The sequence below is a fragment of the Adiantum capillus-veneris genome, chromosome 22, assembly GCF_014529385.1.
Source record: "Adiantum capillus-veneris isolate H3 chromosome 22, ASM1452938v2, whole genome shotgun sequence".
Lineage (NCBI taxonomy): Eukaryota > Viridiplantae > Streptophyta > Polypodiopsida > Polypodiales > Pteridaceae > Adiantum > Adiantum capillus-veneris.
The window spans coordinates 114,878,412-114,896,349 of record NC_140952.1 but is presented as its reverse complement, the minus strand read 5'-3'; the positions used below and the strand labels follow the sequence as shown (position 1 = coordinate 114,896,349).

Genomic DNA, 17,938 nt, shown 5'->3' with positions numbered 1-17,938 from the left:
TTATTGGTATGTGTGCATACTATAGACGCTTCATAGCTAAGTTCTCCCAAATAGTGGGACCATTACATAACTTGACAAAGAAGAATGTTAAGTACATATGTTCTACCAAGGAGCAAAATACTTTTGATAAGCTTAAAGAAAAGCTTACCTCTCAACCTATGCTTACACTTTTGGACCTCTCAAACCATTTGAGGTCCAATGTGATGCTTGTGGACATTACCTTGGAGTAGTCTTGCTTCAAGAAGGGCATGCCATAGCATATGAGATTCAAAGAATCGATTCTGATGAGCGTGTCTTGGGAATCTACAAAAAGAAGCTACTAGTTGTCTTACATGTCCTTGACTCCATTCATCCTACGAACGGATCACCAAAGTCTCAAGTACTTCATGACCCAAACCAAGATCTCCAACAAACAAATGAGGTGGGCAAATTTTCTTCTGAAATTCAATTTTTATATTGCTCACATTGCTGGCAAGCACAATCGAGTAGCTAATGCACTATCACGACGGCCAAAGGGCCAATGCGATGTCCATAGCAACTCATAATGATCTATCTTCCATGATAGATGAGTATGCTACTGACCCCAATTTTAAAGATGTAATTTCAGCCCTTCCCTTAGGGAAGGAAGAAGAACCATTCACTTTGCAGGATGGTTATCTTCTCCATGGCAATCGGCTATGTGTTACTCACTCTCTTCGCGATAAAGTAAAGTATGAGTCTCATGCTCCTCCCTATGCGGGACATAGAGGGATTCAACCCATTCTTCGAGGAGTAGAGATGTATTTCTATTGGCCTACCATGAAAGTGGACATACAAGAGTATGTTTCCAAATGTGTGGTATGCCAAAAGACCAAGTATGATAGGGGAAAGCACCCTGGATTACTACAGTCATTGCCAATTCCTAATTCACCATGGGAGAGCATATCCATGGATTTTATCTTTGGATTGCCCAAGTCTATCCATGGGAATCCAAACAAACAAGCACATTTTATACATGTCAAAAAGACTATCAAGGCACACCAAATGGAAACCCTCTTCATATCCCAAATTTTTAGACACCATGGCTGCCAACATCAATAGTGTCGGATAGAGATCCTTGAATGACTAGTAATTTTTGGAAGGGTCTCTTTGAGAACCTAGGTACACGGCTAAATTTCTCTTCGGCCTATCACCCACAAACGAATGGCCAAAATGAAATAGCCAACCTTAAGATTCTCGATCTACTCAAGATTTATGTTGTAGAAGTAGATCAATGTGCCCAATGGGAAAAGTACTTACCTCTTGTAGAGTATGCGAACAATAACACTATCCATACCACTACAGGGAAGGCTCCTTTTGAAATCATTGAGGGAAGACCTAAAAGTCCCTTGCTACTTAAGGTACATGGGAAGATCTTCGCCGCGCTGATGAGTATAGCCGAGACCTACAAGAATATTTTCAAAAGACTAAGGAGGCTATATCCATCTCCCAACAAAGACAAAAGACTGTTGCTACTGGCAAGCACAGAAGGGCCTTGGCCTTCAAGGAAAATGATTGGGTCCTACTCAAGTTTCCCAAGGTTTGATTGAGGCAAACTACGGGCAAAAATCCTATCGACCACCAAAAGTATTAAGCTAAGTTAGCAAAAAGATACTATGGTCCTTTCCAAATCTTAAAACCAATCAACAAGATGGTCTATCAACTCAAGTTGCCCAACCATTGGCTCATTCACAATGCTTTTCATATGAGCCTACTCAAGCCTTACAAAGGCAAGTCACCAAAAGAACAAATAATTAAAGACCCTCTAGAGAATGAAGATCAAGAAGAGGTACTGCGCAGCCCAAATCCATTCTTCGACACGAAGACAAGGTACTAAAACATGGTAAGATTATCCGACGGTATCTTATTAAATTTAAAAACTATCCTTTTGAGAATGATAGATGGATGCAAGGAACACAACTTAAGGATAGTATAAACCTTGTCAATGCTTACAATGCTACACTAGAGGAAGAAAATGTAAATGCTTTCTAAATGAACAATGTTTTTGTCTTATAAGACTGATCCTCTTTTGTGCACAAATTTAAATAGTATGCATGCTTAGAATCATGTTTGTGATGACGACGTCACTCAAACACCAAAGAAGAATTCGTCACTCTACTTTGGGAGTATGATATGCACTAAAGAGCAGACAAGCTTGCGGCACCTAAGTCTCCCAAGCACCAAATGGACTAGTCATCCGTTTTGGAATGATGTTGTAGGGTAAAAAGGGATCCTCTACCCACTAAGAAACGTAGACTAATGACTAAGACTTTATCTCTTCTACCTCATAGTCAAAGACGACTATGGTTTCAAGACACAAGTAATGTCATAAAATCTAATATCTACCTATTCCAAAAAGACTTTATCATATTGAACTGATTATTTAATATTGGGGAGATGAATGGGAACAAGAGATAGAATATAGAAATGTGCATATAATGGAGCTTAGAAGACCTTAGGGTTAGCTTCATTAAAGACCTCCAAAGGTTAGTGTTAAAAGTCCTGAAACCTAGGACCTTAAGCAAGTTGGGGCTGACCTTGAAGTAGGAACCCCACCCAAGCTTGAGGTGCTTTTCGTGCTTGTTGACTAAGGTGCTTAAGGTGTTTGTGGGAACCTTGCCCAAGCTTGAGGTGATTGTCATGCTTAAATGACTAAGGTGCTTGAAGTGTTCAATTCAAACATGATCTCTCAAGAGGCATAAAAGATTGTCGTGCTTAAATGACTAAGGTGTTTGAAGTGTTCAATTCAAACATGATCTCTCAAGAGGCATAAAATATTGTCATGCTGAAATGACTAAGGTGCTTGAAGTGTTCAATTCAAACATGATCTCTTAAGAAGCATAAAAGAAACATGTACAGATCCTCCCCATTCTGCCCTCATGATATGCTTGAATCCCTTTGGATGGGCTTTAAAGGGATCCAATGAGAATTTTGATTCATTTAAAAAAATCATTAAGCTCTTTCTCTCAAAGAGGAAAAAGAGGACACCTGTTCAAATGATATAATTAAATAATACAAGATAGAGAGAGAGAGAAGAGAGAGAGAGGGGGAAGGGGGGGGGGGGGGGGGGGGGGGGGGGGGGGGGGGTCGACCAAGAATGAGAGGGGGGTTGGTTTGCGCATCCTTATTCTCATTCTCACACACACACACACACTTTGATGGTGTGAAGCAAAGAACTCCATCTCCTTCTCCAAGCGTGAGAAGTTGAGAGCCTACACCAACAACTCTTGGCTATGGAATGCAAATCCAACCAAGAGCCAAGCTTCAATGGCATGCTATCTTCTCCACCATTCATATTACTATGATGAGCTAAGCTACAAGAGTAATCTATGGTGAGGATGGTACTTATTTCTCGTATGTTACTTCTTCTTCCTCTTCCCTACCCTCAGTCCCTGCTAGCTCTCTCCACCTTTGAAGGTGTTTGAGGTCGTGGGACTGAGCCCGGGGACAAGTTAATGCTCTCATTAAGTTGATCAAGGGCATAATTTGAGGCATGAATCTTTCCATCTTCATTGCATCAATTAGGTCTTAAGGAACACAAAGCTTGTATTGTACCGAGTCTCTCATCATGGAAGAATCTATAGTACAAAAGCCTTTTGGAGGGGGGGACCGGCTCCGAGTAAATCCGGTCCTAAATTGTTCTCAACTTCTCTAATTCTCTCACTTGCAAAAGTATTGTTCATGCCAAGTTAATCAAGTATAATGGTTCTATTGCTACCGCTAATTAAGTTCACCCTCTATGTTCTCAAAGTAGTCTCATAAAAGTGCTCACTTTAATTCTCCTATTGCGCTATTCCCAAAGTTCTTAGGCCATTTCCAATACACACATAAGGTAGGGGTAGAAGATCAAGATCTTAACAGAAAAGAGTAAAGAAACACTTCTTAGGAGAACTAGAGAGTAGTGTAGTCGGTAGCTAGCTTTCTTTGCTTGAATTTTCTTACATTAAGCGATGGCTTTTGAGGACCATTCCATTCCAAACCATAGATACAACGATGAGCAGATTATCCCATTCCTTGCACTTTAGAACTTGTGGTTCATTGTGTATATGTCTCGATAATATCATGGTAGCATCCTTGTACCTATACTCAATATCCATTGGTGCGGCCTCTGTTCAAACCCTTAAAAGTTTCCATGGGGTGGAGCATCCCTTGCACGCCCTGAATTCAAGGCATGAATCACTATAACTAAATATATTTGAAACTTTTAGAAGAGCTTCCACTTACCTTTGCTACTTTTTGACAACCTCGACGTCCTAGTTATCTTGGCCACTAGGCACAACTTTGCTCTTTCTAGTTGTATTCATAAAGCAAGGCTTATTAGCCAAACTTTCATACCACTTAGCTATATAAGGCCTTCATAATATCATGCACTTGTTTTCTATATGCATGTTAATGACTACAATTCTTGTACTTCATCATCATCCCAAGAACCCTTGTTCTCTTTGATGTTTTGTTGCATTTCTTGAACAAAAGATAGTTTTCCAAGTGGCCCATAGCCTACACCACTTGGGTCTAGCCATTGATGCTTGTATTATAAATGATGAGCCATTTTTTCCATTTTGACTCAAAGCTTGTGCCATCATGCTATAAGTGCCAATGCTAACACTTAGTCACCTTCTTGTAGCCATTCATGACTACAAAGACTATATCTTTTTTGACATAGCAATTACCCTTGACTCCTTTGCCCAATCCAAGACCGAACCTAACCAAAACCAAGATTGAGCTCATTGCCTTGAAGGCTACACTTTACTCCAGGGTTTACTTGCCTCCTCCATGAGGTGTTTGATAATGTCTGCCATGTTTTTGACTCGTTTACAGTTGCAAATGTGAAGGAAATTGGTCCAACTTGTTAACCCCACACATGGTCAAGAATGTTAAAGCATCAAGTTGACATTAGAGGAAAGAGATTTAGAAGAGAGGAAGATTTGAGACAGTTAAGAGCATGGGAACTTGTACTAGTGGAGATATAAGGACGAGGCGATAAGGTGCGAAGGCCTATCCAATCAAAAACGGTAAGATTTATGTGGTCCAATTTTGTTGAGTGGTCATTTCATGGAAAAGCCTATTTAAGAAGCCAAATCTTAATCGAAGGAGTCAATGATTAACTTTTTGAGTCACTTGCAAGTTTATTCTCCTCTTCTCCACTTGTGTTGTGTAAGATCATTATCTTCATAATTACGAATGTTGCTCTCTCTTTTCCTCGATAAGCAATGCATTAGCAATGGTATCAGAGCTTAAGTTAGTGTCTCTTAGTAGCACTAGGTCATAACTAGCATGTTTTAGCAACCCACACATTTCCCATAATTGGCACAAATTTTGAAATTGTTTGTATCTCCCTCATATAGTGTCAGGTTTCAAAATTCTAGGGGGGTTTGGCCATTTAGGACACTTTTGGTATGATAAATCTAGCAAATTCTAAATTGTGAATAATCTAAGAAAAAAGTAGCTCCAACAAGTACTGGAATTGTAAATTTTGCACGATCCATCCATAGCTACTAAATCTTCTAGAGCATCTAGTTCTTGTTTGCTCAAGCACTATTGATGCTACTTTCACTCAAGGGGAGGTACACACCACCTTGTGTGCTATCCACCTCCAAGGGGGATTCCTTTTGGAAGTGTAAATTTTCCTAGATTTCATGCATGTTTCTTCACCCATTGCTACAAAATCCCCTAGAGCATCTGATATTTGTTTGCTCAAGCACTATCAGTGCTGCTTTCACTCAAGGGGAGTTATACACCACAGTATGCTAAGGGGGGATTCCTGGGCCATCCCTTTTATGAAGTCAACATCAAATATCAAGTATGACATGCCTATGTAACATAGGGCATTGACGACAAAGGCCTATGAGATGTTTATGTCAATGTAATGTGTCCATTCTTAAGCTCATTTGAGTACATGCCTTGCATAGTTTTTTTAATGGTTTCCAAGTTGATGTGTATGTCAAATGCAGTGTACCCTTGCTTGGGCTCTCGGAGGACATTTGAGCATACACATTGCATAGTCTCTTTCTTTATCTTAAAGTTTTCTAGCATCATGTTGAATGTCATTGGTAAGCCACAGTTAACAGTCAAGGTATTGCAGAGTCCCAAGATCAAAGATTGTGACGCCAAGTTCTAATTGAAAGCGTGAAAAAAAGACCGGCAAACGATCAATCCATATGACAAGTGGATAAGTTGGAAACCAGTAAATGTTCACATCAAAGAATTTTTAACCCCAATTTTGAAAAATCCACAAAGCAATACAAGTCGCATGGATTGCAACCTTGCTAAGCAAGGCCATCAAGAATTTGCCGACGGCGGCACAGCCTACAACACGAGAGAGAGAGAGAGAGAGAGAGAGAGAGAGAGAGAGAGAGAGAGAGAGAGAGGTGCGTGCTCTCTCCCCCTCTCCCCCAAAATAAAAAATCTCAAGCAAGAAATACCACATGGCCAAAATTGATGCATATTGGCAGGCCAATTACAATCATCGAAATAAGAATATGAGATCAGCCGATTATGAAAAGGATTAGAAAAGACGCCTTGGAGACAAATAGCACGTAATCAACTACGTTGGGAGCAGAATCCATAAATGTTAAGAGTGGCCAAATTCCTAATCTTCCAAGACACTTACGTGCAGAGCTTCTCTAAAGCCAGCTCTCTAAGCCATACATACCATATACATCACAAATTACAGCAAAATAAATAAGTACGAACAAGGGATACCACTTCACACCTGATGTGTTCTTAAATTGAGAGATTTGACGAAGTTAAAACCCATCAGCGACATCTAAGGTTTGCATTTTAGCGAATAATAACCACAATCAGTGTCCATACCAACATCAGACCTAGCCAGCTCCCACAAATTGCATACTTCTGTGATGCTAGTAGATGGACTCTAAACCAAACAAAAATTCAACCATATCCAGAAACTTAAGGAGGCCATTTCAGCATTCTTTCCCTGTTCATCGTTTTGTTTAGGTCATCACCTGCTTTTGAATAGGATAGACCTCTTCGACCTGCTGGGCACGGCTTCAAGGGAGCTTGATACAAAACACAAAACTTCAAACTTTATGGAACTAAGAGTTCTTGCAGAAAATCCCTCATCAATCATGGGGAACAAATATCCAAGTGCTTATGCAGATGATGGAGGAAACTTACGCACGAGGTGAACTCCTTGTCAGATGCCTTGAGTAGATGATGGAGGAAACTTACGCACGAGGTGAACTCCTTGTCAGGAGTACGCATCTCAACTGACCAATGCCTATGTCATCCTGTGGTACATGCAGAAACAGTTTGGCATTCCCAAACCATAAATAAACTGCCCTCGCAGGAAGCTTTAGCACACTCAACGCTTATTAGAGGCTACCACTGACTGTTGCACAGTAAATATGACGAGTGAGCAAGTTGCTAAGCAAGGGGAACCACCAACTGCTCAGAACCAAAAACTCCCACCGCCATTTGACAGCAGACTAGACATACTGCAGAATAGTGGGTATTACTTATTAGACATGATCAATTATGTAACAGGACCACCAGCACTAAACTATACTGACAACCAATGGTCTGATGTCTGAATGATCCACAGAACCCGTGATGACATCAAGACATGATGGGACCTTGGTAAATAAGACAACCAAAACTTGGCATGTTCACGTTCCCAGTTCTCAAAACCAATTTTACAGCATATATGCGGATTTAATTGCGAAATATATAGCCACCGATCCATAATCCAAGGCAGCTTGCCACTTGTCAGTCCGCCTCGTAATGTATCCTGTCTTGCTCAATAAATGTATTAGCATAAACTGGGATGATGAGAAGCTAGGTATTCCTGGGAATACCCAACTTCGTCGATATTCTGCCCAATGTTCCAAACCGGATACCCAGAAACTACTTCTAAGAAACTTGACAGCTCTAAATTGGAAGTCGCCCTTAGTTTAGACCCAATTGGAGCATGACAACCTTCCCATCCCAGTAACTTAAAGGACAGCCTCAATTAGAGATGCAAGACATCTCTTCGGCATTTTTTAGTGGGGTAGGACTCACTACCCACTAGCAATGCACCCTGCCCACTTTGAATCCACCTGGAACCTCTGGTAGGTAATAAAATTATGAATTTTCTTAGCCATATCTATATATCTATACATCGCCATACATCTAGCTATACGTCGCCAACTGCAATGATAAATGACGCCATCTGCAATGATAAATGATGCACAATGTTCTATAAACTGGATAATCATATGTATTTTGGGGAGAGACTAAGAATTCATATGCTCACAAGAAGAGGGCTAATTAACCAAGCATCAAGTGGCCAGGAACAAAAAGACAACCATCCGACAACAGACAATTTTACACCAAGACACTACAGCAAGCATCTAGAATTAGCTCCACAAACAGATGCTGCTTACACAGGCCATCCTCATCGACTATAGGAGGGACTAATGCTTGGGCATAATTTGAAAAACAGGGACCAACATAGAATACTATTAAAAAGAGAAGAATGGCAAAGCCGTTGTCTCCTCCAACCGTCCATTAGTTCATCTGACTGTGACGTATTTGTTAGTGCCATGTTTTGCCCAATGATTCTTCAAGTCAATTGGTTGAGTGATGTCTTCACCAGCTCCTGCAAGTCTTTCCAAGAGCTTTTTGAAGGCACTCCCACTCATTTTTCGACCTGCGACCCGAGAGCTACGCTTTGAATGATTAAGAGGAAGAGGATATACAGACAGAAAAGTGGTGCAACAGGATGACTGCCAACCCCCACTGCCCCACCTATAACACTGCCTATTTGTACCAGTACATGAGCATAGTGGGACAGGAGTGGAAGCCAAATCATAAGGCGGCACATACGCGACTATACTCTTGCAAACCTCATCCTGCTTGGATTTCCCCGCCTTACCCTGACCTTCCTGCTGTTTTTGTTTCTTCCTTGAAGACTTGGTACCTTTCTTCTCCTGGTTTGCCACCACACTTGCTTTGCGTTTCTTGGGAGTTTCTTTCTTTGCTGACTTAAGCAGCTGTTTGCCCTGCCTCTGAGAGGACCTTTCTTCCCCATGACTGTTCGGTTCCTCAACTGGGTCCGGCAAACAAATTAAGCTATTCCCCATATGTGCACGATTCGCTACAAAGTTGACCACTTGCAAGAGCTTTGCAGCACCTTCAGGGTCATTACCATTATTGCAGATAATTGTGAGAGCTGTCATAGCTTTATCACGCTCCACCCATGCCGTATTCCTGTCCGCATATGCTACATCTCTTTGCAGTAAAGCAGCATCTCGCTCATTGCATGCAATTTTCTTGTCTGCCAGGGCTTTGTCTCGTTCAGCAAATGCGGCATCCCTCTCCACGGTAACTTGCGTAAGCTTCGTGGTAGATTGATCTCTAAAAAAATCTTTCAAGTATGCCTGGTCGAAATTGGCCCAGTGCCTTAGCTCCATCTTCGCAGGGTCTTCCATTATCCCCAAGAGAACAGCCTAGACTTAAAATGTTCAGCCTTCAAAAACACACTTTTATCTTCAGATCAAAACACTCAACTGCTGTTGCATCATCATGTGACCTGCATTAAGATACACAATCAGTTAAAAGATGAGCTTTTCATAATTTTTTGTGTAGAGATAAAACTGAAGCACAATCGCTATGAGCAGGTAAACTCGCATGAACATCGACTGCGCTACAGCTCGCATTTTAAAATACCCTCCTGGAGAAATACATAACACGCTAAAGACCTAAGGAGAAAACACACTCCGCCAAAACCAGCAATACGTCACACGACAGGCAGTCACTTACTTTACCTAGACGCCACCAATTTGATAAAACTGAACACATAACAGCACTGAACAGCCATTGGCACAAGTAGCGAACATGCTGCGCCAAGAGAGAAACTACCACGACCAGCACCCCTTGCAGTATTTCTATATCGCTTCAAAAACAATTGAAGTGCTGAGTTAACATACTTAACCACATAAGTCATTGCAAAACTTTATCACAACAAAGACTTCAACTTTAGTAAGACATCAACTGCAGCAACAAAGTTTAGCCAGCGGCCTCCTGATTAAACACTCTCACCCAAAACGAGGTGCCCAAAAATGACCCTGCAAGTAGTCTGCTTGGGATTTTCCAAGCGGTAAGCAATCTCTATTCTCTGGCACCTGAAGTTGCTTATTGGCTGCGATTTTCTACTTATTGGGTACAGGCTGCTGTTAGCTGCGTTTGGGCATTTCTCTTGCCATACTACCATGCTACCCACACGCAGAGCACTGTCACATCAGCATGCTGACTGGCTGCTGCTGCTGCTGCTGCTGCTGACAACTTTTACCCCACCCAAACCCCTCCTTTGAAGAATCCATTCATCCTCAATTGGACACATAAGAGCCCAACATAAAGCAGTAACATTTTCCTCATGCATAAAAATGATGAACAGAAGCAATTGTTCCAGACTCCCCAGTACTTAATGAAGCAAAGTTACAAGCTCTCATGTCTATCCGAACTCAGCCTTCTACACTGAGATGGCACTGTCAAATCCAAAGACACATCTCTCACTCCTAGTGCATCTCTCATGAATGATTGTCATAAATACATAGGTTACTTAAATGCCTTATAAGTGAAGGCACTCTCAAATCCAAAGACCGATCTCTCACTTCTGGTGCCTCTCTCATGAATGATTATCATAAATCCAGCGATTATGTCACTTCCACATATCATCATCAAGTTCTCTATGCAACAGTAAATGTGCTTTATTACTCCTTTACTTCATCTAGAATATAAAGCAATCAGCTAACTCAACACTTAGCTAGAGCTAGACCGGTATCATTCACTCACTTTCAAATATCTGATATATCCCTATCGACATGTAATTATCCATGATAGAAATACGTGGCAGATATACTGTTTGATTGAGTACCTTGCTTATGGTAGAAAAAACACAAGTGACTCATAAATACATCAGTTTATCTGTGACAAGGGAGTGTAGAGGCTCCAAATTCTACTCATAAATCTATGATAGACCCCAAAACGAGCAACCCAAAGAGTAGAGTAAAAAGTAATCACGAGCTCTTCTCACAATCGTCTTTTAATTAATGGCAAACATATGCAACTCCGACAAAAGCTTGAACACCTTGCCACAAAGAAACCCATTAAATACAAGCCTCCCACCCTTAATAGGGGCACAGAATCCACTATCTCCTATATACACTGAAACATGACCTTGTAGGCACCTCCTTGCATTTAAGTGTTTCTAACATAGTCACAAGGGACGCGTCCCAAGGAGTGGGACGGGGGACGGGGCTCAAATGGATTTTTAGTGTAAAAAAGAGGGCGGGACGGAAAGTGGGGACGGGAAGCCCAAAAATGGGCGTCCCCTGTGACTATGGTTCCTACAAAGAGCTTTCCTTCTTGAAGTTTCTTAACCAATATCTTTGTCACAAAATGGTGACGTGTCATCATGTTAGAGGACTAAGAGGAGTAGAGTAGAGAAGAGTCAACTAAAAGCAGAAATCCAACGCCCATCTCCAGCACCAACAGCCCAGATTCACTATGCAACACTTGTAAAGATAACCTGTGGGGACATGTGATGAGACCACAGTGTCCTTATGGCAGAAGGGCTCATTATGTAAGTGAGATCACACTGGAAGTTGTAACCTACAACTTGAGCAATAAATTATAAAATAAACAAGTACCCCAAGGTGCATATTGAAGGGACCAATACTCTTGGTCTGTCCCACTGTGTCTCATCTACAGTGTTCTCTTTCAGTTAAAGTCTGCTGTTTTCAGTCAGTCTGGTATTTTTGCACAATTTCATCACCTTGTCAGGTGACTTGCCGGTTTCAGTAGTATGAGAGCACCACTTGATTCTTCTCTTAGGAAGAGTCCAATCCAGATCTGCGGCAATCGACCATGGATACAACACATCCTAGTCACCAAAACTCAAGAGTGACACAACTTGGTGATGTGGCATGACCGTGCTTGATCAAGAGAAGAGAGAACTCAGAAAAGGAGAGCTGACCACACCCAAGCATCACCCGCAGTACGGATTGCTCACAAGGCAGGTGTACGGTATCGCTGAAGTGGCAGATGTATGGAGTCTGGACACTGTCCAAGAGACTTTTTACGTGGCATCCCATCGTGTTCTTCAACAACCCCTACCCGCACCTTTTCGGAGGCACGCCCCTATTGCTGCCATTCACCACCAAGGTCATCCACGTCTGCATCCTTCAATCTGCTGCGTTTCCAGCCCCACGCTTTTGCAGCCAGCACTCAGCTCTTGAGTTCCCTCACACCGGGTGTGCAAATTAGCCCCAAATCTTCCCCATGGTGTCCATATGCAGCCCACATCGAGTCAATCTCATTGGTGCATCAGATCAGCTCCAAAGGTGCTTCATCTGGAAAAGTTGCCACAACGATAATCTCCATAGAGTCGAGTCGAGCCTTGCATTAAGGACCGAGATGTAACATGTGGACAGTCCTCTCTCTCTCTCTTGGGATAGTTTCATACGACGTTAAAATACTCTTGCTTCCTGGGGGTGTGTGTGAGTGTGTGTGTGTGTGTGTGTGTGTGTGTGTGTGTGCGCGCGCTAATAAAAAGAGGAAAACGGTGCAACAGTTCTGTCACCCAAGTGAGGTAGATTGGTTATGCCAATTCCCTCTTGAATAACAGGTCTTGAGTTCAACTCTCCTTGTCGGATAGATCTTTAAGGTCTCTTGGGATAGTTTCCTACGACGTTAAAATACTCTTCTTCTCGGGGGGGTGTGTGTGTGTGTGTGTGTGTGTGTGTGTGTGTGGGGGGGGGGGGGGGGGGGGGGGGGGGTGCTAATAAAAATGGTATAACCTTTCTATCACCCAAGTGTGGTAGATTGGTTATACAATTTCCCTCTTCAATAACAAGTCTTGAGTTCAACTCTCCTTGTCGGATAGATCTTTAAGGTCTCTTGGGATAGTTTCCTATGACGTTAAAATACTCTCCTTCTCTCTCTCTCTCTCTCTCTCTCTCTCTCTCTCTCTCTCTGTGTGTGTGTGTGTGTGTGTGTGTGTGTGTGTGTGTGTGGATTGTTCGTACGAATTTGAACTCTCTTCTTCTCCTCCTCTCACAGCAAAAAAGTGGGACTTGTACCCAATGCATTACACAAATTCGACCATATGTTGATGTACAAGAAATATAGGAAAAACCTTGAGAAATATACAATATCATCATAGGAATACAGCCACAGGATACATCTGCAATAACTTACAATCAATAATCAACGATGGTTTAGAACCCAGTGGCTCTGTGAAGCCTACACAAATCTGCCAAAAGTTACGTTCGCCTCGGCAGTGTAGCGAAACTATGTAGCCCACCAGTGCTAGATACCAAAGGTGATTCAAGTACCTGCTTTAAAAACAATCCTGTAGCACCTCATAGAATCCATGGGATTATGAAGCCCCTATGATGTGCCTCAAACATCATCTACATCCCCTCAATGTGATACACCAAGGAAGAATGCAAAACTCCCAGAGAGCCATACCATACTAAAATATTAATGTCCACTTATCCTCCACTATGGCGACCAAGGAAGGTACCAACAAAAACCGCTCTATAACCATCTCACCTCCCTAAGGCATCGCTGATCTCACACACTTTACATAAGTGACAACTACACAGTCTGTAAATTCTCTAGGCTCCACCAACTTCTGCTCTTGTAAACTGTCATGAATTGTAACCTCTCCCAAGGAATATCATGCAATGTCTATGATCGTCAGATTATGGGTGCTCTCCCTCAACCTAAAAATGTCATGCACCATGAAGGAGAATACTACATGAGAAAACGTCACCACATAAGGCCCCTCCCTCGTGGAAGTGCCAGGAGATCTCCACGGACCTAAAGCATAGAAATGGCATGCAACTACACACATAGAAGAATAGTGATGCAAAGCCGGCCGAATAGTCAAAATCCTCAAGTAATTGAGGAGACTCCATATCCTGCTTTCTCCCAGTTCTGTCTACTATGAGAGGAACCTATGACTATAGATAGATCTCCAAAAGAATGTTGAGCTACACACACCAAGGGCACCTCCGGTTGGTCCTAGAGTGCCTGCAATTGCCGGTCCCCATGCTCTGGTATGCCTCCGGGTTCTAGTCGTTGTTCGAGTGCTCTTGCTAAATCTCTAGCTCCTGGTCTCGCAACCTCTTGTTCGAAGGCCTATCTAGAAGTTTATAAGCATCCAAAACAAGCTGTCTCACTACCCATCTATAAACAAGGACGCGCTACCCCTAACCCCATTTGCTTGCTTGCCTTTTGTCTTTGATTTGATTGATCACTCTGACCAGACTAATGTTAACTCAAACCCATCTAATCCCTATTATGCTTGCATGCAATGCCTCTTGCTGAAGAGAGCTCTCTTTGGCCTTTTGTGGTTGTGAGGATCGTGCTCTCCTGGGACCCAATTACCTCTATGGTCGTCCCATGGCCCATGGAGCAATCCTTTTGTTAAGTAACCTTCCACACACTTATCCTCTTGTTTACACGCTTCTCATCATACGAGCACTGGTCCTTCGTTGTGGGTTAGCCACCTGTGCACATGCTCGACAAGGTCTCACGCACAATTAGGGCTTGCACCAACAATTTACCCATCTATTTTTAGGGTACATCATCATCCACAAACGCTCAATCCACAAAACTTGGTCATACATCATGACTGTACACAATGTTCTAAACGCCCTTTGCAACAAGAACATGTTGCATCCGTAAGCCCATTGGGTGTAATTGTCCCCGCGCTCACCTAATATGATCTCAATCCGAGAATGTGAGGCAAGAGAGTGAAAACCAACAAGGTTTGCTTACTTGTCTGATTCTGATTCCATGCTGAATTTTCAACCAACCTATACACTTGTAATTATGGAGGAATAAGCATACTCCTGTGAAGGGGCCCCACCGTTTCCGGATCCGTGTTGTCATTCTCAATCTTCTCCATCTAATTTCTCTCTCTCAATCTTTCAAGTTATCCATATCTCTACGCATCCATTATGCCATATCTCCACAAATATATATGTCCCTCTCTCTCTCAAGCTCGAACTGAAGATGATTGGTATTTATACTTTTGTGCAAAGTGTTAACAGGCAATAATAAATAGGAAAATTTACCAAAATACCCTTCCAATTTGCCGAAATTCCCCAAATGCCCCTCGTATTTTCAGAATTCCCAAAATGCCCCACATATTCTTTCAGAATACGATAACGTCCAAAACTCTGCAAAACCGTTTAGCAGAATCGAAAATAGCGAGGAGCAGGACCACAATGCCACGCAGAGTCGAGCTTGTGCATGGTGAGGATGCCATCGTTGGCTACTCTGAGCTGGCCCCTAATGCTTACTCGCCAACTCTGAGTGCAAGTCCCATGTATTCTCGTTCTAAATCTCAGTTAATTACTGTTGACGCTTAGCTTCTGCGTTTTGGTTTCCGCAACGCAGGCTAGGCTCCAGTCAGATCTATGGGATAAGTGACACGTTCCGTTGAGGGCGACAGATTGCAGAAATTAGGCCAACCTTGGGAATTTTCAAAGTATTTAAGGGTATTTTGAGAAATATAAGGTGTATTTTGGTGGGCAGATTGGGAATTTTGAAAATACGAGGGGTATTTTGGGAATTTCATCAAATTAGAGCGGTATTTTGATAATTTTCCCTAACAAATATTTGGTGTATCAAAGACGAGTTTCATTGGTATTAGAGTGGAGTTACCTTCCTTACCATTTCTATCATTGAAGGTGGTCTTAGATTTGAACTCTTTTGTTGCCATAAAGATGTCAAACCATAGAGAAAGATCAACGATACATTATAGTCATTCGAAGGATTCCTCTTCCTCAAAAAGAGAATCCTCTTTCAAGAGTAGCAACCATGAGAAATCAACCAACCAACATAGAAAAAAGACTCCATCTGTCACCGGGAGGTGTATTTTTCCTCTTGCCTTCCATAAATAAGTATTAGATATATTTATTTTATTTTTACTTATTTGTCCCAAAACCCTTGAAAAGGTGCAAGTGGACATTGCATGGCCAATGTGAAACGGCTGTAGCCAAATGGGTTTCTCACATCGGGGATCTAGGTCGGTCAGACAGGGACTGCCTGGGCCAGTTAGAGCACTGAATTTTGATGAGTATGGAAGCTCGTGTGCGCCAAACTGGAATTTGGGCCACTCGTCAAGTCACTGCAACTTTATAAGTTGAAAGGGGCCAATAAATTAACCCACATTGTAGATGTTGGTCAAATGGTAGTCTTCAATGATGGTCAGGAGACCGATAGGGACGCCATGGAAGCATCTCCTAAAATTTAGGGAACTGCTATTTTTGACCGGAAAATGTGTTCGCGTCATTAGCTCTGGAATGACAAGGGGAACATTTTATTGCTCTGCTGCCAAGTCAACTGACGCACCAATTGAGATATTTTTAGCAGGGAAAGCCCAAACTCGGAAACTGGGCGACGTGTCAGCCTGTGAGCGATTCTGCCACTCTAGGAGGCAAAAACGAGCTGCATATCAACAAAGGGGGCGCCATTTTCAGCCTCAGGTGGATTGTAGCAGGTACAGAAGCTATGGAATGCTTACCTTGCCCTCTATGCACAGTATGGTGACGGGAGTGATGCCCCGCACGCTACATACTGCTATCTTTCTCCCCTACGTACAGTATGTTATGCCCCACTAGTGGGCTTCTCATTTGACCTATGTACAGTTCTGGGGGTTTATGCGCGTTTGCCAAGGCAAGAGCCTTCTGAACAGAAACCGGATTAGCTAATTGCTAATCCCCCACAGCTACGCACAATTCCATCACGAAAGATTGCGAGTTTGGAGAGTTTTCTCGCGTGAAAACTCGTCCAATTCACAGGGGAACTGTCCCATTGCGTGCGGGAGCCCTTGGGACACGCGTAGGCGTGTTCGCTCCGCTAAAAACGATCCGAAACAGCGAATTACAGCCTGCTGTGTTTTTCTGCAGGTTTAGGGTTTCGCACCTAAATTGCAAGGGAACACCGGGGGAGTCTCGTGAGAGCCTTGGGATGCGTGTACAAGCTTTTGGGCACCCAACATCTCACCAAAAAGCTTCCAGATAGCGAGGGAATCCGTTCTAGACAGGTGTTTTTGACCTACAGGGGTTTTTGCGCCGTTATGCTGCCAAAATCAGGTCGAAAACTTGCGTTTTCAGCCCTCGCCAGGTTTGGACAGCTTTGTGAAAGCTTGTGCGAAGTGGTCGGATCGTCTACCTTAATTTGAATAAAGAAATACTGAAAGGGGCGCCAGTCTTTGGGGCCTACAGGGTGTCGGTCTCGTGTGCGCAGTGACATTCTAGTCGCTGGACGCAACTGTGTTCTCTTCCCTTCTCAGTGCTCTGTGTAAAGTTAACAGGTAATTGAAATAGTACCGCCCTCTACGTTGTACGGGCTGGTTATACCATCATCATCTCATGCTCACAACCATTGAGAAGATGAATCGACAAAGCTTGAAAAGAAGCTTCTTCAATGCATTAACAAGATGGAGAATTTACTGTTGAATCCTGATGTGCAATTGGTGGTCGCTAAGAAGGCAATCACAAATTCAAAGGTATCTTACTTTGAAGATTATACTAGAAGTTCTTATCTTAGAGACCCAATTGTGTTTGCCAAGGAATATCTATTAAGAAAGGGCGTCATAGATCCGGACTCATCGAAAAATGCCATGTTCTTGGAGCCCCATGCAATAGCCTCTTCTCATAATCATTCAACAGAGCCACACGTACAAAGGAGAAGAAGATAGACGAATCGAAGAATGAAACTTCCTTACTTCCATGGAAAGGGAATGGACATTGTGAAGGCCCTGGCCTTCATTGGAGAATTTGATTTAGCCTCCGTGCTTCATCAAGGATGTTGAGCGAAGGAGTTCTTTGATGCATGAGGGGTCATCAAAGAGAGCGAAGACTGACGAGACTCGAGGAAAGAAGCCTTTAAATCT

General features: G+C 42.6%; 1 protein-coding gene across 3 annotated transcripts in view; it reads right to left on the bottom strand.

Moving 5' to 3' along the window:
* Positions 1–8,268: 8,268 nt before the first annotated feature.
* LOC147430056 (uncharacterized) overlaps positions 8,269–17,938 on the bottom strand; it is a 12,663-nt gene continuing 2,993 nt past the window's right edge. For all 3 annotated transcript variants that reach the window (XM_086496244.1, XM_086496243.1, XM_086496245.1), the window contains exon 2: positions 8,269–9,553. In XM_086496244.1, the coding sequence (XP_086352370.1) occupies positions 8,535–9,452 (918 nt within the window). In that variant the 5' untranslated portion in view covers positions 9,453–9,553 and the 3' untranslated portion in view covers positions 8,269–8,534. The remainder of the gene's footprint in view (positions 9,554–17,938) is intronic.